At 60.8% G+C, this 21,562-nt stretch overlaps 1 protein-coding gene across 7 annotated transcripts in view; it reads right to left on the bottom strand.

Annotated features, from left to right (window-relative positions):
* Window positions 1–21,562, bottom strand: part of Mta1 (metastasis associated 1) — a 51,079-nt gene that overhangs the window by 9,426 nt on the left and 20,091 nt on the right. For 4 of the 7 annotated variants that reach the window (XM_042669154.1, XM_042669155.1, XM_042669157.1 and 1 more), the window contains exons 3-11: window positions 20,305–20,398; window positions 16,441–16,491; window positions 15,849–15,975; window positions 11,795–11,858; window positions 9,602–9,719; window positions 4,474–4,576; window positions 3,469–3,568; window positions 3,206–3,394; window positions 1,065–1,139 (exon numbers count right to left, since the gene is read on the bottom strand). In XM_042669154.1, coding sequence (XP_042525088.1) covers window positions 1,065–1,139; window positions 3,206–3,394; window positions 3,469–3,568; window positions 4,474–4,576; window positions 9,602–9,719; window positions 11,795–11,858; window positions 15,849–15,975; window positions 16,441–16,491; window positions 20,305–20,398 — 921 coding nt within the window. The remainder of the gene's footprint in view (window positions 1–1,064; window positions 1,140–3,205; window positions 3,395–3,468; window positions 3,569–4,473; window positions 4,577–9,601; window positions 9,720–11,794; window positions 11,859–15,848; window positions 15,976–16,440; window positions 16,492–20,304; window positions 20,399–21,562) is intronic. The other 3 variants (XM_042669158.1, XM_042669159.1, XM_042669160.1) reach the window with 1 other exon arrangement.

Below are 21,562 nucleotides of genomic sequence, written 5' to 3'. Positions count from 1 at the left end.
TGGGGAGGATGGTGTGGGGGGATGGGGAGGACGGGGTGGGGGATGCTGGGGAGGACGGGGATGGGGAGGACAGTGTGGGGGGATGCTGGGGAGGACGAGGAGGACGGTGTGGGGGGATGCTGGGGAGGACGGTGTGGGGGATGCTGGGGAGGATGGTGTGGGGGGATGCTGGGGAGGACGGTGTGGGGGGGATGCTGGGGAGGACGGTGTGGGGGGATGCTGGGGAGGATGGTGTGGGGGGATGCTGGGGAGGACGGTATGGGGGGATGTTGGGGAGGACGGTGTGGGGGGAGGATGGTGTGGGGGGATGCTGGGGAGGACGGGGATGGGGAGGATGGTGGGGGGGGGATGCTGGGGAGGATGGTGTGGGGGGATGCTGGGGAGGACAGTGTGGGGGGATGCTGGGGAGGACGGTGTGGGGGGATGCTGGGGAGGACGGTATGGGGGGATGCTGGGGAGGACGGTGTGGGGGGAGGATGGTGTGGGGGGATGCTGGGGAGGACGGGGATGGGGAGGATGGTGGGGGGGGGATGCTGGGGAGGATGGTGTGGGGGGATGCTGGGGAGGACAGTGTGGGGGGATGCTGGGGAGGACGGTGTGGGGGGATGCTGGGGAGGACGGTATGGGGGGATGCTGGGGAGGACGGTGTGGGGGGAGGATGGTGTGGGGGGATGCTGGGGAGGACGGGGAGGATGGTGTGGGGGGATGCTGGGGAGGACGAGGAGGATGGTGTGGGGGGATGCTGGGGAGGACGGGGAGGACGGTGTGGGGGGATGCTGGGGAGGACGGTGTGGGGGGATGCTGGGGAGGACGGTGTGGGGGGATGCTGGGGAGGACGGTGTGGGGGGATGCTGGGGAGGACGGTGTGGGGGGATGCTGGGGAGGACGGTGTGGGGGGATGCTGGGGAGGATGGTGTGGGGGGATGCTGGGGAGGACGGAGATGGGGAGGATGGTGGGGGGGGGATGCTGGGGAGGATGGTGTGGGGGGATGCTGGGGAGGACGGGGATGGGGAGGATGGTGGGGGGGTGCTGGGGAGGATGGTGTGGGGGGACCCCCACTTACCTGCTGGACATATCTGTCTGTGGTCTTCCACATGTAGTAGTACTCGATGATGCTGGTGAGTGACTTCCAAGGGAGCTGGAGTGAGAAGAAATTGTGCCCGTAAGGAGAGGACCGCTGCCCAGACGGGGCGTGGAGCGGGGTGGGGCCAGGTGCAGCGTCCAGGTCTGACCCCTGGAGCGCCGGGTGGAACACAGCCCAGGGAAGGCGTGTAGCTTGACTGCCCAAACCCAGTCTACACCCAAACGCCACTGTGTGCTTGCGGGGCCTGAGGCCGCCCTGGGGCCTGGCCCAGACCCCTTCAGACTCTGCTGGGGAGCGTCAGCACAAAGGCCCCTGCCTGGTACACACCTTCCAATGGGATCTCCTAGCCTCCAGAGCCAGAGGCTCACGCCTGTCATCCCAGCTACTCAGGAGGCTGAGATCTGAGGATCTCAGTTCAAAGCCAGCCCAGGCAAGAAAGTCTGTGAGACCTTACCTCCAATAAACCACCAGAAAACTGGAAGTGCCGCTGAGGCTCAAGTAGAGCGCTTGCCTTGAGCTGAAGAGCACAGGGACAGTGCCCAGGCCCAGAGTTCAAGCCCCACGACCGACCAAAACAAAACAAAAACAAAAAAACTTGGAGATCTGGGGGGAGGGGCGTAAATACAGTTTTGTTATAAGTAAGATGTTACACAGGAGTTACCATTTCATAAGTCTGGTAATGAGTATATGAGTCTTTTTATTTTGCCAGGCCTGGAGCTTGAATCCTAGGCCTGAGCACTGCCCGTGAGCTTCTGTGCTCAAGCTAGCACTCTACCACCTGAGCTATAGCTCCACTGCTGGCTTTTTGTGGTTAACTGGAGATAAGCACTGCACAGACTTGTTCAGCGTGGGTCTGGGTCTGTTTGCCCCTCTCACTGTCTAGCTGCTGGCTCTCCAACCCTGGCTCCAGTGGGGACCAGCAAGGCCAGACCTTGCCTGCCTCAGCCGCCTGCACCGCCTTCTCCCAGAACCCGCTCCTTTCTCAGTCCACCTAAGATGTCCCCTTGTTTTCCTCATCTTACTTTTTTTTTTTTTTTGCCAGTCATGGGGCCTGAACTCTGAGCCTGGGCACTGTCCCTCAGCTCTTCAGCTCAAGGCTAGCGCTCTACCACTTTGAGCCACAGCGCCACTTCCGGCTTTTTTTTCTCCTTATGTGGTGCTGAGGAATTGAACCCAGGGCCTCATGCATGCAAAGGCAAGCGCTCTACCACTGAGCCACCTTCCCAGCCCAAAAGATAGTGCAGTTTTTTGTTTTTTATTGGTCATGGGGTTGGACGCTGTCCCTGAGCTCTTCAGCTCAAGGCTAGTGCTCTACCATTGAACCATAGTGCCAATTCCAGTTTTTTCTGCTTATGTGGTACTAAGGAATCGAACCCAGGGCCTCATGCATGCAAGGCAAGCACTCTACCACTGAGCCACCTTCCCAGCCCCCTTACTCTACTTTTTGTCTGAGAGTTTGGCTTTATTTTGGTTGGTCCTGGGTCTTGAACCGGGGCCTAGGTGCCATCCCTGAGCACCTCTCATCAAGGCTAGCACACTACCACTTTAAGCCACAGCTCCACAGCGAGTTTTTGAGGGTTAATTGGAGATAAGTCTCACGGTGACTTTTCTGCCTCCTGAGTAGCTAGGATTACAGGTGTGAGCCACTGGCACCCGGCTCATTTTTGTAGCCTTTTGGATACTTTACATGTGAACCTGCCGGGCACGGGCCAGTGGTTCTCTGGCTGGCTGGGCAGCGGCCAGCACTGTCCCTGAACAACAGTCCCCTACAACCTCCGAGCCAGCCGGGCTTCCCCTCGGCTGTTCACAGGCCTGCCTCCCGCCAGTGCTGGCACCCTCCGCACTATACGCCCTTTTCTGCTTTCTGGAGGCGGCACCTGACTGGTGGTGGCAGTGCCACCCTTCCCTGAGGCCCTGGGCAGGCCCTTCCCCGTGGAGCGATGCTGCCTGGGACTGACCAAGCAGGTTCAGCGGGAGAGCACGGGGGGGGGGGGGGCACCTCTGCTCTCTCGCAGACACAGGCCACACTGTGGCACCACGCAGCCACACAGGCCACAGAGGCCAGGCCACACCAGGATGAGCACCGGCGCTTCCCAGCCCTGCATGCCCCTGGCACTTACAAAATCTTGCTGAATGTCTGTGAAGTCTTTCCCGTATTTTTCCAAGGCTTCCTCGAAAAGGTTGGCTTCTGAGGCGGACCACTCCTCCATCTCGTCTCTGCAGAGCACCGGCCCGCCCTGCGGCACGAGGGCCGAGATGGCCTTGGAGATGTCGTAGATGCTCTTGTGCAGCGTGTCCATGGCGTGGAACTGCGAGACAGCAGGGGTCAGCTGGGCGCAGGGCAGGGGGACGGGCCGCGGGGCGGCGGGAGCGGGCGGCTCACCAGCGTGATGTCTCGGGAGGCGGCGGCGGCGCTCATGTGCAGGCTGGGCTGTCTCACGGAGCTGCTGCAGTCCAGGGCCCGGGCGAAGGTGCCCACAGACCTGGGGGTGAGACACACCCTGACCACCATTTGGACGAGCCAAAGAGGCGTGCTGCACCCCCCAGGGCCAGGCTCCACACCCCCTGCGGGGCCGCGGGCCTGGGTACCAGGCGGGTGTCGGGGTGGGGAAAGTGCAGAACACACATGCGCATGTCAGCTACCGCCCCTGCCGGAGCGGCCCCGGGGAGGAGGCAGCAGGCCTTCCTGGGTCCCGCAGCCGCTCTGGGCCCCGGGGAGGAGGCAGCGGGCCTTCCTGGGTCCCGCAGCCGCTCTGGGCCCCGGGGAGGAGGCAGCGGGCCTTCCTGGGTCCCGCAGCCGCTCTGGGCCCCGGGGAGGAGGCAGCGGGCCTTCCTGGGTCCCGCAGCCGCTCTGGCCCCGGGGAGGAGGCAGCGGGCCTTCCTGGGTCCCGCAGCCGCTCTGGGCCCCGGGGAGGAGGCAGCGGGCCTTCCTGGGTCCCGCAGCCGCTCTGGGCGCGGGGAGGAGGCAGCGGGCCTTCCTGGGTCCCGCAGCCGCTCTGGGCGCGGGGAGGAGGCAGCGGGCCTTGCTGGGTCCCGCAGCCGCTCTGGGCGCTCTTGATTCCTCATGTCTAGGAGGCACCAGTTGCACTTCCTTTCGCCCAGCAGCCAACACAGCACCCTTGGCGGCCAGGGACCTCCTCTGACAGGTCCTAGCCCATCTCTGGGAGAAGCACCTCCCTGGGCCCAGCCTGCCCAGCCTCGGTGTGAAGTGGCCCTGAGGGGCCAAGCAGCCTGGGGGAAGTCCGGGCTATGGGAACCACCACAGGGCTCAACTAGGGAAAGGCCAGCAGCAGGGAGACAGGGCAGCGCCGCGTCCAAATTCACTGTGAGGTTCCGGCTGTCCTGTGCTCACGCCCTAGGGCCAAAAACGCTGGACGCCAGTACTCACCGCGCCACCACCAGAAACTGGTCAATCTGCTTGTCCACAAGGGGGTTGTGTGCCTCCCAGACCTTGGTCTCCAGTTTGGACTGGTCACGGCCATCCTCCTCACCTACAGGGAGAAGCGCTTCAGTACGGCCAGTGCAGGCTTCGAGAAGGCCACCTCAGCCACGGCTCTGCCTGCTCCCTGCTCCTTTCCACACCACACGCTTCCAGCCTGAGCCCGGGACACCTGGGGTTGGGAGCAGCCGGGAGGGGGAGGGGTGGGTGTGGTCAGGGTCTGCGGGCCGGGGTGAGCTCTCAGCTAGCATCACTCCTCAGGTACACCACCAGATCCAGACTCATGTCCGGGACCCTTTGGTGTCTGAAGGACCGCCTGGCCGTCTCTTTCGTACAGGGTTCTCAGGCCTTCCTGTTCCAAGAGTTTGGGAAGTGGAATGATCTCTATTTCCAAGTCAGGGCTTCCAGAGAAGCCCTCAGGAGAGAGTCCCCAACCAGGCCAGGCCTGAGTCTGGGGAGGCCTGGAGAAATCCCACACCCCTCTTCCACCCCCTACCCCCGTCTGACTGTCCATCCAAGGGCCACATCAGTAATTTAGTGAGAGTATGAGGTATCAGGTTACACAAGGGGCCTAATCAATTTCCCTCTGACCCTTGGCAGTGATGCCCTCTGTGACAGGACAGCCTGACTGGGACCTGAGGGTATGGGGTCCTAGGTCAGGGCACTGGGGCAGCTCTCCAGATGAAGTAGAGCTGGACACATCTGACCTACAGAGAGTAGACGGCTCCTAAGCCTGGCCGGAGGGCGTCTGTCTGTCTGGAGAAGTTCAGGCCTCCTGACTGGCCAGTCTCTAAGGACCACTCCCAGGAGGAATACCTGGCACACTAGAGACCCAGGAGACGCTACCTGGAGGGTAGAAGACTTAAACCTCCAACCCATGCCCCGAGGCCCTGGTCCATGGCAGGGTTCTGGGGCACCAGGCTGTGCAGTCAGTGCAGTGGGTTTTTCTAGCACTGAGTGGGAGCCCTCCTGGTGTGCACTCTGCTCTGAAATCCCCGCTTAGGGAAGCAGGGCTCCAGCTCTGGACGCTGTAAATTCTGGAGACCAGGCCCGGAGGAGCGGCGGAGCTCTCGGCTGCCTTCTCAGTTACCTTTCCTGTCACTCAAAAGGGACACCAATTAGCGCGGCCAGCACCCCTCCACCCACAGGCACGCGAGCTGGAGCCTGCAGGGTGGAGAGAGGGCGAGGCCACTGCTGTGCTGCTGGAGCTCCAACTGGGACCCCATTCTGGGCCGGAAGGGGCTGGTGGTAGTCAAGCTGCAGCCCCTGTGCCTGTAGGAACCTGCTGGCCTCCAGGTCAGCCCAAGGCCACGGGGTGAATCTCCCGGGGCTCTACAGTGAGCAGGCGCAGCCAGGCCACGGCAGCACCACACTCCAGGTAGCAGGGCCAGCTACAGAGGAGCACTGCTGCTCTGGCTCCGAGCCCACAAAAGGAGGCTGTCCTCGCAGGGAACAGACTCGAGGGAAGGGACTGCAGGGTAGGCTGGCTCAAGAGGCCAGGGTTCAATGTGAGAAGATGGAGGGAGGAGATCAGACCTGACAAAGCCCTTCTGGGCCCAAGAGAGCCCTGACAGGTCTGATCCCGTGCTTACAAAGAGCCGGGCAGCAGTGGGGATGAGCTACGGAGGAACAGTGGGGCTGGACACATCACAGTTCACCAAGAAGGTGACTAGCCACTCGGGAGACCGATGCAGCCCAGCGTGAGAGGCCTCAGAGGTGAGCAGCAGAGTGGGGGGGAGGGGCGCGGCAGGCAGCCTGGACTGCAGAAGCCGAGCAGAACGGGAGGCGCTGAAGACCGCAGCGGGGGTGAGGATCGCTGGGCTCACACCCCACAGAGCCAAACTGGGGGAGTCCCACCCCTCCAAGTCAGCCCCAACATTGGTTTGAAGGTCTGAATGCACATCCAGGACCGCCGGCCCACGCCGGAGCCCAGCCACCACCACAAAGCACCCATCACAGAACAACCCGTAAGCTACGATGACACAGACATACATGCACGCACTCTCTCCCCCCCCCCCCCCCCGCCCCCGCCTCCCGCATGCTAGAGGCCAGGCCAGGACGCTGAGGCAGAGCTCTGAGCCCAGGAGCTGCCCGAGCTCAGCAGATGCAGGCCAGGGGCTTGCGGACAAAATGCACCAACAGGACAGACACTGGAAGAGACCTGCCAGCCTCAGAGAACTGCAGGTCAGCCAATGGACACAGCTGCCCCCTAGCTGCTCCTCACGGCAAAACACAAAACCCCAGGACTCATTCAAAGTAACTTTACTGATTGATTGATTGACTTGATCGATTGAAAAATAGGGCTTTAAAAATGTAATGAAGCTGGGTGCCGATGACTCACACCTGTAATGTGAGCTATTCAGGAGGCTGAGATTTGAGGATCATGGCTTTAAGCCAACCCAGGGAAGGAAAGTATGTGAGACTCTTATCTCCAATTAACCAACTAATCTCCAAAGAGCCAGAAGTGGAGCTGTGGCTCAAGTGGTAGAGCACTAACTTTGATCACAATAACTCAGGGACAGAGCCTAGGCCCAGAGTTCAAGCCCCAGGACTGACAAAAAACAAAGTGTAGCCAGGCACCAGTGGATCACACCTGTGGTCCTAGCTACTCAGAGGCTGAGATATGAGGATCGGAGTTCAAAGTCAGCCGGGGCAGAAAAGTTCTTAAGACTCTAATCTCCACTAAACTACTAAGAAAAAGCTGGAAGTAGTACTGTGGCTCAAGTGCTAGCTTTGAGCACAAAGAGCTTAGACACAGCGCCCAGGCCCTGAGCTCAAGCTCCATGACCAACTTTAAAAAAAAAAAGTGTGATGAACCAGGGACTCATGCCTAGTCACTAAAGAGACTGAGATCTGAGAACCATGGGTTTTTTTGTTTTTTTTTGTCGGTCGTGGGGCTTGAACTCTGGGCCTGGGCGCTGTTCCTCAGCTCTTCAGCTCAAGGCTAGCGCTCTACAGCTTGAGTCACAGCTCCACTTCCCGTTTTCTGGTGGTTCATTAGAGATAAGAGTCTCACAGACTTTTCCTGCCCGGGCTGGCTTTGAACCGTGATCCTCAGATCTTAGCCTCCTGAGTAGCTAGGATGACAGGCAAGAGCCACAGGCACCTGGCTCTGAGGATGATAGTTTGAAGCCAGCCTGGGCAGGAAAGTCTGTGAGACTCTTATCTCCACTAAATTTCTAAAAAAGCTCTAAGTAGAGCTGTAGTTCAAGTGGTAGAGCAGTAGCCTTGAGCAAAAGAAGCTCAGGGATAGTGCCCAGGCCCTAAATTCAAGTCTCAGGACAAGAAAGAAAGAAAGAAAGAAAGAAAGAAAGAAAGAAAGAAAGAAAGAAAGAAAGAAAGAAAGGAAGAAAGGAAGGAAGGAAGGAAGGAAGGAAGGAAGGAAGGAAGGAAGGAAGGAAGGAAGGAAGGAAGGAAAGAAAGAAAGACATGCAAGCCGGGCGCTGGTGGCTCACACCTGTAATCCTAGCTACTCAGGAGGCTGAGATCTGAGGATCATGGTTCAAAGCTAGCTGGGGCAGGAAACTCCGTGAGACTTATCTCCAATAAACCACTAGAAAACCGAAAATGGCACTGTGGCTCAAGTGGTAGAGCACTAGCCTTGAGCTGAAGAGCTGAGGGACATTGCCCAGGCCCAGGGTTCAAGCCCCACGACTGACCAAAAAAAAAAAAAAAAAAAAAAAAGGGAGGGCTGGGAAGGTGGCTCAGTGGTAGAGCGCTTGCCTTGCATGCCTGAGGCCCTGGGTTTGATTTCTCAGCACCACATAAGAAAAAAGCCAGAAGTGGCGCTGTGGGTCAAGTGGTAGAGCGCTAGCCTTGAGCTGAAGAGCTGAGGGACAGTGCCCAGGCCCAGAGTTCAGGCCCCACAACCGGACCCAAAAAAAAAAGGGAAAGAAAGAAAGAGAGAGAGAGAGAGAGAGAGGAAGGAAGGAAGAAAGGAAAGAAAGAGAGAGAGAGAGAGAGGAAGGAAGGAAGGAAAGAAAGAGAGAGAGAGAGAGGAAGGAAGGAAGAAGGGAAAGAAAGAGAGAGAGAGAAAGAAAGGCAGGCAGGCAGGCAAGCAAGCTGGGCACCTGTGGCTCAAGCCTGTAATCTAGCTATGCTCAGGAGGCTGAGATCTGAGGACTGTGATTCAAAGCCAGCCCAGGCAGGAAAACTCCATGAGACTCTTATCTCCAATGAACCACCCGAAAACCGGAAGTGGTGCTGTGGCTCTAGTGGTAGAGTGCTCGCCTTGAGCTGAAGAGCTGAGGGACAGCACCCAGGCCCAGAGTTCAAGGCCCACGACTAACAAAAACAATGAGTACACATACAAAGACAATGAGTACACGTATAAACCAAGCAGGGAGATGAGAGGATTGTAGTTCAAGGTCAGCCTGCACAAAAATTAAATAAGACACTATTTCAACCACTAAACCAGCTACAGTAGAGCATGCCTACAACCCCAAATAAGTACAGGCGGGAGGAATGCAATCTGATGCTGACCCAGGCACAAAATGTGAGAACAGGTGGAGGGCCTGGCTGAGGTAGTACAGCACCTGCCTAGCAAGTCCAAGACCCTGGACTGACACACACACACACGCAATACAAGGGTAATGAGCACACCTGCAACTCTAACTTGAAAGATTGAAGCAGGAGGCAAAGGGTCCAAGACTAGCCTGGACTATCTAGGGAGACATCATGTCAAAGAACAAACAAGTACGGGACAACACGACGCGTGAGGAATATGTCAATGAGCGCGTAGCGAGCAAGAATGGAGGCGTCAGCCGTAATCCACCACAAGTTCAAGGCCAGCCCGGGACACACTGTGAGCCTGTCTCAAAAAATCAAGGGCGAGGGACCAGGCCGTGTTCACTCTCCAGTGCCACTCAGACGCGCGCACAACACACAGTTCAGGGCAGACTACGGAGGGGCCACACATGGCCATGCCGGTGGTGGCGACAGGCTGGACCCGCGCCCCTCTGGGGTCTGGAGCCTGCAGCCAGGCTGAGCCCTCCACGCCCCCACGCAGGCAGCTGTCCGCGCGCGCGGCAGGGCCCGATGCGAGCGCTTCAGGTCCCCGAGCGCCACCCACACCCACCTTCTTTCAGCAAGTCAGTGATGTCAGCCTGGTACCGGTTCCCCACTCGAATCTCCCCTTTATCGGCCAGAAGGGTCTTCTGCTGTGGGTCGTAGACTAGAGAATAGAAGAAGAAATCCTGAAAAACACCACACACAAGACAGAGCTGTCAGAGAAGCCCTCAGCTCCTGCGGGCTGCTCCGGAAGGCTGGCGTGGGCCGTGGCACCGGGAAGCAGGGACACGCCTGTGTATGACCCAGGACCCAGGGCAGAAGCTTCCACAGACACGCAGTGAGAGCCGGGAGGGCCTGAGCCAGGAGAGTCACAGGCATGAAAGTATGCCAGGGGTACAGAACAGTCTGGCAGAGCAGGCCACCACAGCAGTGGCTGCAGCTTCTCCTGGCGGCCTGAGCTGCCTTCAAGTCTGTTTGCCTCAAACCTTAGCCCTGGCTTCCTCAGGGGCGGGCGCGACACGGCCTTTCACAGCTCTCTAAGCCCCCACAAGCTAGAGCGCCGGCCGCTCTGCTGCGCCCGCTCCTGGCTTCCTCTGGCTTCTTATTTGCCTATCCTCTTCTCTAGCACCGACAGCCATGCAGCGGGGAGTGGCGGCGTGACACCTGGCCTGCCCAGGCTCCCAGTCCAGCCGGCACTCATTCAGAGCCTGCTCTTTTTTTTCGGTCAGTTGTGGGGCTTGAACTCTGGACCTGGGCGCTGTCTCTCAGCTCTTCAGCTCAAGGCGAGCGCTCTACCACTTGAGCCACAGCGCTTCCCGTTTTCTGGTGGTTCATTAGAGATAAGAGTCTCATGGACTTTCCTGTCTGGGCTGGCTTTGAACCGTGATCCTCAGATCATGGTAGCTAGGATGACAGGCATGAGCCACCGGCGCCGGCTTCTGCTGTTTTCTTTAAGTTACAGAAGCAGAAGTTGGCTCCGTGCCGGAGCAGCCTGAGCCTGGATGGCCAGACGGCTGGGCTCCCTTCCTGCTCTTGCTCCTCAGGACGCCAGCTCTAAGGACCAAGGTCTAGGCAAGGTACAACGGCCAGAGCTGCTGGCCTGGTGCTCCGCGCGGACTTGCCTGGACCGTGGTGGATGTGTCCAGCAGGGAGCTGCTCAGACCACTGGCAAGCAGAAGGAGCGTCTCCAGTATGGAGAGCATCTTTGGGCTCAGGGTTTGTAGCGCGGGCTTTCCCATCATTTCAGAACAACCGTCAAGTGGAAGGCAGCAGGCAGGACACATAGGGCTGCCACCGTGAGCCACATCATCAGCAACACGGCTTGGGCCGTCCCTGAGCCCCCTGTCCTGTCAGGCCGGTCACCACCGCCACTCCACAAACAGCCCTCGGTTCACAAATGAGGTCTCTTTCTCCAGGGTTACACCTCTGTGGAGCCGCCCCGGGGTCCTTCCGAAAACAGGCAGTACTTTGTTTTCTAGTGGAGACTTGTCAAAGGCCCTTCCCAGAGCATAGCTCATGGGCTCGTCTCCGTGGCTGCTCCGACTGCGGGCCGAGGCCCCTGGGCAGCTCTGGGCTCCATGGCCTGTGCCTGCAGCCTGTCTGTTTCTGGGCTCTGTGTGGCGGGAGCTGGCCTGTGGCCAAGAATGTGTGGTGGAGCTGCTGCAGAGGACACACTGCCCACTACACTAGGGGCCCGAGTCCCGCACCGAGCTGAACTCCGGACAGACTGAGACGACTGGCTCCCTTGGGGTCTGGCCTAAGGGCGCCTCCTGGGAACATGTGGAGAGCCGGCTTCTTCCAGGTGAGCCTGCGCTGGCTCAGCACCTGCCCTTACCTGACCTCAATCATAGGGCTTCCCTGTAACAGCCAGACCAGCATCCTGGCCTCCCTGGCCTCAGAGCTGTGGCTGTCACACTAGTGTGTTCACAGCAGCTCTAGGGACTTGACCTCCCAGGGATAGATGGCACTATCTAGGGATATTCACGTTGTCACTACTTAGGGGTGGCATGTGGCAGGTAACACAGGACTGTCTGCCTAACTGCCCCAGGGCCGAGGCTGGGCCAGAGGGGGCCAGCAGCCGCGCTCTGCAGGGACAGAGAGGCCCTGCCCAGCCACGTCCATCAGTCACTTCCAGAAAGACCCTCCCGACCCAACCCTGCCGCCCCCACCCCATGCCAGCTTCAGGTCACGGTGGGCCACTGAGGCCCACAGGGCCAGGGCAAGCACAGGGGCCACCAGAGCAGCAGGAGGAAGGCCTCACCTCACGCTCCAGGTAGGACTTGAGCGACTCGGTCTCGTTGAGCAGGGTGACACTGCACTTGCCCCTGGAAGAGAGGGCGGCAGGTGGCAGGGCCGGCAAGCAGCCCAGGGTGGGGCCCTGGGAGCTGCCCGATGTCCATGGGGGTCAGCGGCTCTACCTGACCTCTGGAGGGGCTGTGGGATCTACCTGACGTGGGAGGGGGACTGTGGGATCTACCTGACGTGGGAGGGACTGTAGGATCTACCTGACGTGGGAGGGACTGTGGGATCTACATGACGTGTGGAGGGGCTGTGGGATCTACCTGACGTGTGGAGGGGCTGTGGGATCTACCTGACGTGGGAGGGGCTGTGGGATCTACCTGACGTGTGGAGGGGCTGTGGGATCTACCTGACGTGGGAGGGACTGTGGGATCTACCTGACGTGTGGAGGGGCTGTGGGATCTACCTGACGTGTGGAGGGACTGTGGGATCTACCTGACGTGGGAGGGGCTGTGGGATCTACCTGATGTGTGGAGGGGGACTGTGGGATCTACCTGACGTGTGGAGGGGCTGTGGGATCTACCTGACCTCTGGAGGGGCTGTGGGATCTACCTGACATGGGAGGGACTGTGGGATCTACCTGACGTGTGGAGGGGCTGTGGGATCTACCTGACGTGTGAAGGGGCTGTGGGATCTACCTGACGTGTGGAGGGGCTGTGGGATCTACCTGATGTGTGGAGGGGGACTGTGGGATCTACCTGACGTGTGGAGGGGCTGTGGGATCTACCTGACCTCTGGAGGGGCTGTGGGATCTACCTGACATGGGAGGGACTGTGGGATCTACCTGACGTGTGGAGGGGCTGTGGGATCTACCTGACGTGTGGAGGGGCTGTGGGATCTACCTGACGTGGGAGGGGCTGTGGGATCTACCTGACCTCTGGAGGGACTGTGGGATCTACCTGACGTGGGAGGGGCTGTGGGATCTACCTGACGTGTGGAGGGGCTGTGGGATCTACCTGACGTGTGGAGGGGCTGTGGGATCTATCTGACGTGGGAGGGGCTGTGGGATCTACCTGACGTGTGGAGGGACTGTGGGATCTACCTGAAGTGGGAGGGACTGTGGGATCTACCTGACCTCTGGAGGGACTGTGGGATCTACCTGACGTGTGGAGGGGGGCTGTGGGATCTACCTGACGTGTGGAGGGACTGTGGGATCTACCTGACGTGTGGAGGGGCTGTGGGATCTACCTGACGTGTGGAGGGGCTGTGGGATCTACTTGATGTGTGGAGGGGGACTGTGGGATCTACCTGACGTGTGGAGGGGCTGTGGGATCTACCTGACGTGGGAGGGACTGTGGGATCTACCTGACGTGGGAGGGACTGTGGGATCTACCTGACGTGTGGAGGGGCTGTGGGATCTACCTGACGTGTGGAGGGGCTGTGGGATCTACCTGACGTGTGGAGGGGGGCTGTGGGATCTACCTGAAGTGGGAGGGACTGTGGGATCTACCTGACCTCTGGAGGGGCTGTGGGATCTACCTGACATGGGAGGGACTGTGGGATCTACCTGACGTGTGGAGGGGCTGTGGGATCTACCTGACGTGTGAAGGGGCTGTGGGATCTACCTGACGTGTGGAGGGGCTGTGGGATCTACCTGATGTGTGGAGGGGGACTGTGGGATCTACCTGACGTGTGGAGGGGCTGTGGGATCTACCTGACGTGGGAGGGACTGTGGGATCTACCTGACCTCTGGAGGGACTGTGGGATCTACCTGACGTGGGAGGGACTGTGGGATCTACCTGACCTCTGGAGGGACTGTGGGATCTATCTGACATGTGGAGGGGCTGTGGGATCTACCTGAAGTGGGAGGGACTGTGGGATCTACCTGACCTCTGGAGGGACTGTGGGATCTACCTGACGTGGGAGGGACTATGGGATCTATCTGACATGTGGAGGGGCTGTGGGATCTACCTGACGTGTGGAGGGGCTGTGGGATCTACCTGATGTGGGAGGGACTGTGGGATCTACCTGACCTCTGGAGGGACTGTGGGATCTACCTGACGTGTGGAGGGACTGTGGGATCTACCTGATGTGGGAGGGGCTGTGGGATCCACCTGACGTGTGGAGGGACTGTGGGATCTACCTGAAGTGGGAGGGACTGTGGGATCTACCTAACGTGTGGAGGGGGGCTGTGGGATCTACCTGACGTGGGAGGGGCTGTGGGATCTACCTGACCTCTGGAGGGACTGTGGGATCTACCTGACGTGGGAGGGACTGTGGGATCTACCTGACGTGTGGAGGGGCTGTGGGATCTACCTGACGTGTGGAGGGGCTGTGGGATCTACCTGACGTGTGGAGGGGCTGTGGGATCTACCTGACGTGGGAGGGGCTGTGGGATCTACCTGACGTGTGGAGGGACTGTGGGATCTACCTGAAGTGGGAGGGACTGTGGGATCTACCTGACCTCTGGAGGGACTGTGGGATCTACCTGACGTGTGGAGGGGGGCTGTGGGATCTACCTGACGTGTGGAGGGACTGTGGGATCTACCTGACGTGTGGAGGGGCTGTGGGATCTACCTGACTTGTGGAGGGGCTGTGGGATCTACTTGATGTGTGGAGGGGGACTGTGGGATCTACCTGACGTGTGGAGGGGCTGTGGGATCTACCTGACGTGGGAGGGACTGTGGGATCTACCTGACGTGGGAGGGACTGTGGGATCTACCTGACGTGTGGAGGGGCTGTGGGATCTACCTGACGTGTGGAGGGGCTGTGGGATCTACCTGACGTGTGGAGGGGGGCTGTGGGATCTACCTGAAGTGGGAGGGACTGTGGGATCTACCTGACCTCTGGAGGGGCTGTGGGATCTACCTGACGTGTGGAGGGACTGTGGGATCTACCTGACGTGGGAGGGACTGTGGGATCTACCTGACCTCTGGAGGGACTGTGGGATCTACCTGACGTGGGAGGGACTGTGGGATCTACCTGACCTCTGGAGGGACTGTGGGATCTACCTGACGTGGGAGGGACTGTGGGATCTACCTGACCTCTGGAGGGACTGTGGGATCTATCTGACATGTGGAGGGGCTGTGGGATCTACCTGAAGTGGGAGGGACTGTGGGATCTACCTGACCTCTGGAGGGACTGTGGGATCTACCTGACGTGGGAGGGGCTATGGGATCTATCTGACATGTGGAGGGGCTGTGGGATCTACCTGACGTGTGGAGGGGCTGTGGGATCTACCTGACGTGGGAGGGGCTGTGGGATCTACCTGACGTGGGAGGGGGACTGTGGGATCTACCTGACGTGGGAGGGACTATAGGATCTACCTGACGTGGGAGGGACTGTGGGATCTACCTGACGTGTGGAGGGACTGTGGGATCTACCTGATGTGGGAGGGGTTGTGGGATCTACCTGACGTGTGGAGGGACTGTGGGATCTACCTGACGTGGGAGGGACTGTGGGATCTACCTGACCTCTGGAGGGACTGTGGGATCTACCTGACGTGTGGAGGGGGGCTGTGGGATCTACCTGAAGTGGGAGGGACTGTGGGATCTACCTGACCTCTGGAGGGGCTGTGGGATCTACCTGACGTGTGGAGGGACTGTGGGATCTACCTGACGTGGGAGGGACTGTGGGATCTACCTGACCTCTGGAGGGACTGTGGGATCTACCTGACGTGTGGAGGGACTGTGGGATCTACCTGACCTCTGGAGGGACTGTGGGATCTACCTGACGTGGGAGGGGCTGTGGGATCTACCTGACGTGGGAGGGGCTATGGGATCTATCTGACATGTGGAGGGGCTGTGGGATCTACCTGACGTGGGAGGGACTGTGGGATCTACCTGACGTGTGGAGGGACTGTGGGATCTACCTGACCTCTGGAGGGACTGTGGGATCTACCTGACTTGGGAGGGGCTGTGGGATCTACCTGACGTGTGGAGGGACTGTGGGATCTACCTGACGTGGGAGGGGGACTGTGGGATCTACCTGACGTGGGAGGGGGACTGTGGGATCTACCTGACGTGTGGAGGGGCTGTGGGATCTACCTGACGTGGGAGGGGGACTATGGAAACTACCTGATGTGCGTGGCAGGCAGAGACTCCAGCTGCCGGGAGAGGAACAGCTCCCGGTGGCGCAGCTGGTGCTTCAGCTTCTCCGGCAGGTCAACCATCTCAGGGTTCTCCACCTCCTCCTCCACCTCCCCTGAAGGACACAGAGGCCCGTCAGCACGGCCCCAGAGACCAGCTGCAGTCCCAGCCCCGAGCCCGACCCCCCACGTGCAGGGTACTGGGCACAGGAAGGCCGCCTCCCGGCCTGGCATGTCCCCTGCCTATCCCGCCGCGGTCGGGAGGACACAGCCTCCGGGGCCTGCTGTGGAGGCAGCAGGCCAGAGAGGAAGGAAGAAGGGCAGCCATTGTGCGTCCTAGGCAGGGCAGGTACCCTCGGCAGGCCTGGCGGCCCTGCGCAGCCTAGCACAGCCACTCTACACGGACGCCCTGGAGGGCAGGGCAGGGCAGGGACACACGGGCGCGGGAGCCCCTCACAGCTAGCCAGCAGGGGGCGCGGGAACGGGCATGCAGGCGGCCGCTAGCTTCCATCCGTCACGCGTCACCGCCCCGCCCAGGGACGCAGGCGCAAGGACGCCCGCTCACAGAGGTCGGCTCTTACCTTCCTCGCCGGTGTCCGCCCCCGGTCCGGCTCTATAGCAGACTGACAGGGCTACATAACAGACAGACAGCGCCGGATGGCAGGTTAGCGCCAGTGCCGGCTGCTTGCTCCCTGCCCAGGGCCCGGACTGAGGAGACACAGGGGCCGCAGGCCTCCCCGTGGGGGGCAGAATCCACCAGCTGAAGGCCACCAGGGCTTCAGCATCCACCCACCCAACTCTGGCCAAGTCAGGGCCCAGGCCTCTTCAGATGGCTGCCCAAGCCCCACCCTGGAAGCAGCTCCCACCTTCCCACACGCACGCACGCACGCCCCACCACCAGTCCAGAACCAGCCCCGCCCCGGGCGCCAGGACAGGATGTCAAGACTGATGAGGGAGAGGCTTCCACCTTGATGGGTACTGACCACTGAAGGCTCACGGGGCTATGCACCAAGGCCTGGCAGGCACCTTGGGTGGCCTGGCTTCTGCCCACTATCTGGTGCTGAAGAACATCCCCCTTAGGCCTGTCCCCGCCTCCCGGGGGGGGGGGGGGGGGATGTGTAGCAGTGCTCCCTACTGTGGCTCAAGGCTGCCCAGTGCTGCCACAAGAGGCACACCTGTCAGCAGGTCCCAGCCGCGCCCAGCCTGCCAGGGCTTCTCACTACCCACTGACCCCCTGTGGTGACCGAGGGAAGCCCAGGAGCCTTATCTCCTGCATTTAGATGGGCTGGACCTGGACCTGGACATGGGGACTGTGGATAAGCATCATCCTTGGCCACTCACCCACCCGTCCACTAACCAGGCAGGCTGCTGAAGCAGTCACTCAACTGCCACCAAGTCTCAAGGCCTCTGTCAGCCTGGACACCCACCCAGCGGTCTCAAGACCTCCATCAGGGCCTGGACACACACCCAGCAGTCTCAAGACCTCCATCAGGGCCTGGACACACACCCAGCAGTCTCAAGACCTCCATCAGGGCCTGGACACACACCCAGCGGTCTCAAGACCTCCATCAGGGCCTGGACACCCACCCAGCGGTCTCAAGACCTCCATCAGGGCCTGGACACCCACCCAGCAGTCTCAAGACCTCCATCAGGGCCTGGACACACACCCAGCGGTCTCAAGACCTCCATCAGGGCCTGGACACACACCCAGCGGTCTCAAGACCTCCATCAGGGCCTGGATACACACCCAGCGGTCTCAACATCTCCGTCACGGCCTGGACACACCCAGCAGTCTCAAGACCTCCATCAGGGCCTGGACACACACCCAGCAGTCTCAAGACCTCCATCAGGGCCTGGACACACACCCAGCGGTCTCAAGACCTCCATCAGGGCCTGGACACACACCCAGCGGTCTCAAGACCTCCATCAGGGCCTGGATACACACCCAGCGGTCTCAAGACCTCCATCAGGGCCTGGACACACACCTAGCAGTCTCAACATCTCCGTCACGGCCTGGACACACACCCAGCGGTCTCAAGATCTCCGTCACGGCCTGGACACACACCCAGCGGTCTCAAGACCTCTGTCAGTCTGGACACACACCCAGCGGTCTCAAGACCTCTGTCAGTCTGGACACCCACCCAGCGGTCTCAAGACCTCTGTCAGTCTGGACACACACCCAGTGGTCTCAAGATCTCTGTCACGGCCTGGACACACACCCAGCGGTCTCAAGACCTCCATCAGGGCCTGGACACCCACCCAGCGGTCTCAAGACCTCCATCAGGGCCTGGACACACACCCAGCAGTCTCAAGACCTCTATCAGGGCCTGGACACACACCCAGCAGTCTCAAGACCTCTGTCAGTCTGGACACACATCCAGTGGTCTCAAGATCTCTGTCACGGCCTGGACACACACCCAGCAGTCTCAAGACCTCCATCAGGGCCTGGACACCCACCCAGCAGTCTCAAGACCTCCATCAGGGCCTGGACACACACCCAGCGGTCTCAAGACCTCCATCAGGGCCTGGACACCCACCCAGCGGTCTCAAGACCTCCATCAGGGCCTGGACACACACCCAGCGGTCTCAAGACCTCCATCACGGCCTGGACACACACCCAGCGGTCTCAAGATCTCCGTCACAGCCTGGACACCCACCCAGCAGTCTCAAGATCTCCATCAGGGCCTGGACACACACCCAGCGGTCTCAAGGCCTCTGTCACAGCCTGGACACACACCCAGCGGTCTCAAGACCTCTGTCACGGCCTGGACACACACCCAGCGGTCTCAAGGCCTTTGTCACGGCCTGGACACACACCCAGCAGCCCCACACTGAAGGTGGCCCCTGCTCACCCCCGAGGCTGGTCGGCATGGCTGGGGACAGGCAGAGCACTGCCAGGAGACCCCATGGGCTCTGGCTCCTCAGGCCCAGGAGAAGCCCACAGCGGCACAGACCCTGTCAAAGCAGCCCCGGGCCCTCCGGCTCCAGCTCCAATGAGCCCTCCGAGGGGCAGATCTTTAGGACAGAGAGCTGCAAAGCTAGTCCTGAGAAGACCAGCGCAGGGCCCGGCCCAGCACCCCAGCTCCACCACGCTCTGCCGAGCCCCAGCCTGCCTTCTGGAGGGTCCTGGCGGGCACTCGGCCCGGCCCAGCACCCCAGCTCCACCACGCTCTGCCGAGCCCCAGCCTGCCTTCTGGAGGGTCCTGGCGGGCACTCGGCCCGGCCCAGCACCCCAGCTCCACCACGCTCTGCCGAGCCCCAGCCTGCCTTCTGGAGGGTCCTGGCGGGCACTCGGCCCGGCCCAGCACCCCACCCCCCGGAAGCACGACCACACACCCTCCTCCAGGTGGAGGATGCTCCCTGCCCCCGCAGCAAGGTTCCGCCAGCCATGGGGCTTCTCACCCCCGGAATGAGCACACGGTGGCTCAGGCCGCAGACCAGAGCCTTGAGCCTGCAGGCCGTAGCACACAGGCCCTGGGGTCGGCAGGATTGAACGCGGGGTCCCTGTAAGGCTATGAACAGCCTCCCAGGTTGCTGGGAACCCTCAACAGGACACCAGGAGCCTCCAACGGTCCACTCTGGCTCGTTCCTCAGGCCTAGGAAGGCGCCCTCCCCCTCCCCCACTCCACAGGTGGGGAGGAGGCCAGTAGGCCTGGGTACCCTGCCTCTCACAGTCCTGCTAGAGGCAAAGGCAACAGATGCCCAGGGCCTACCCCCCAACCAATGGCCACCACAGGAGCCCTGCGTCCTGCCCTCCATCCAGGAGGAACAGAGCCGCGGGGTCAGGAGTGGGCCCTGAGCCCCAGGGACAGGCACAGGCCATGCGCCTGGATGTGCAGCCTCAGCCACCCTGCAGTTTGCTGGGCTGCCCACAGCCCAGACACGGCAGACCCCGCCTGATGACCGGCCCTGGCACAGGTTTGAAAAGCCAGGGTCCAGCCCCACATCGCTGGGTCCTACTTCAGAGCTGACCCCCAGTGCACCCAAATTGCCAGTCTGTGTGTGTCTACTCCAGGGTGGGGCCGAGGGGAGGACGCGCTGTCAGGTGGGGAGGCAGAGGGCCCAGAAACCCTCATCAGTGCTGGGCGTGTAGTCTGGAGGCAGGAGGGAGGGCGCAGGAGCTGAGAGCACTGCTTTGAGAGCCCCAGCTCCTAACATGACCAGAGCCGTACAATAGTCTGGTCCGAAACTCCGGGGTCCCACACCCCATGGGCTCAGGCTTGCTGTCCCCGCCGGCCCGTGAGAGGAGGCCCGGGTCATCTGCTCCCACCCCTGGGGGCCCGGCCAGGACGCAGAGGGCCTATGTACCTGCCAGGCACCTCACCCAAACCCATCTGCAAAACCAAGAAGACAGAACGGGCTGGCAGACAGTGGCCTCGGAGAGCAAGGACCTGAGAGCCCGAAGGCCACCGCCAGGCAGGACGCCCCAGGGGGCGGAGACTCACTCGCATGCTTGTCCGCCAGGGCGATGAGGGTGCTGGAGATGTCCCGCCTCCTGTAGAAGCACACTACCTTGGCCTCCACGTTCCCGTTGGCTGTCTGAAACAGCAAGGCAGAGCGTCTGAGTGAGAGCAGGCCTGGGACGCGGCCACGGGCACCCATCGCAAGAGGAAGGAGCCTCACACGCCGGACTAAACCCCACCAGAGCCTGGGCCTCTCCATCAAGGGAAAGAACACTGTGTTAGATAGGACCTCAGACACCCTGGGCCCCAGGGACTCCCTCCCTCCCCCCCCCCCCCCCCCGCCCAGCCTGGCAGCCTGCACGGGGGCAGATGGCAGCCCTACAGAGACGGCCTTCCAAGGACTGGGAGGCCATCTCCATGGGCAGCCCTGACTATGGACTTGGCTCAAGCTTGCTGCACCTTCTGTGCAGATGGTGGCCCCTCCGCCCTGACCTGGGCTTCACCACCACCTCTAGCAGGGGCCGGGAGCAGGGGACTTGCAATAGAGCCTTGCACCACAGCAGCAGCCCAGGAGAACCCAGCCCCGCCATGTGCTCCCCCGCCCCACTCCCAGAATGCCCAGTGTCTAGGATCTGTGACCCCAGGAACTCTCGACATTACGTGATGACACGATGCAATGACAAGGTCTAGGCCGTGGCAGAGCACGGGATGGCCTTCACGGGATGTCTGCGCAGCCCCTCAGTGACGTGGCTGGCTCAGAGCCATCTCCACGTCACTCTGTCCATTCTGTAGGTGGCCACAGGGAGCCTGTGACATCCAGCAACCCCCACCTTGGCAGGGTCAGGCACTCTTCGAACCAGGTTATCAAAGCAGTATCCACAGTCCTGAGTCCCCGGTGGCCACATTCACATCTGACCCCATCGCTGCTCACCAGGCCTCTTTATTTTTTATTTTATTTCATTTTATTTTTTGGTTGGTCATGGGGCCTGAACTCTGGGCTGGGCGCTGTCCCTCAGCTCTTCAGCTCAAGGCTAGCGCTCTACCACTTGAGCCACAGCGCCACTGCCAGCCTTTTCTACTTATGTGGTGCTGAGGAATCGAACCCAGGGCCTCATGGATATGAGGCAAGCACTCTACCACTGAGCCACCTTCCTACCCCTCTCTTTAATAAAGAAACTTTTTGGGGGGAGGGGGTGCGAGTAGGGGTGGGAGTGGTCCCAAACTCAGCTGTCCCTGAGCCTCTTTGTGCTGTGATGCTCCAATCTCAACCTCCTGAGTAGCTAGGATTACAGGCATGAGC

The sequence above is a fragment of the Dipodomys spectabilis genome, unplaced genomic scaffold (assembly GCF_019054845.1).
Source record: "Dipodomys spectabilis isolate Male_0828 unplaced genomic scaffold, ASM1905484v1 ptg000486l, whole genome shotgun sequence".
NCBI lineage: Eukaryota > Metazoa > Chordata > Mammalia > Rodentia > Heteromyidae > Dipodomys > Dipodomys spectabilis.
The sequence above is the reverse complement of the archived record's forward strand: the minus strand, read 5'-3'. Positions and strand labels throughout refer to the sequence as shown.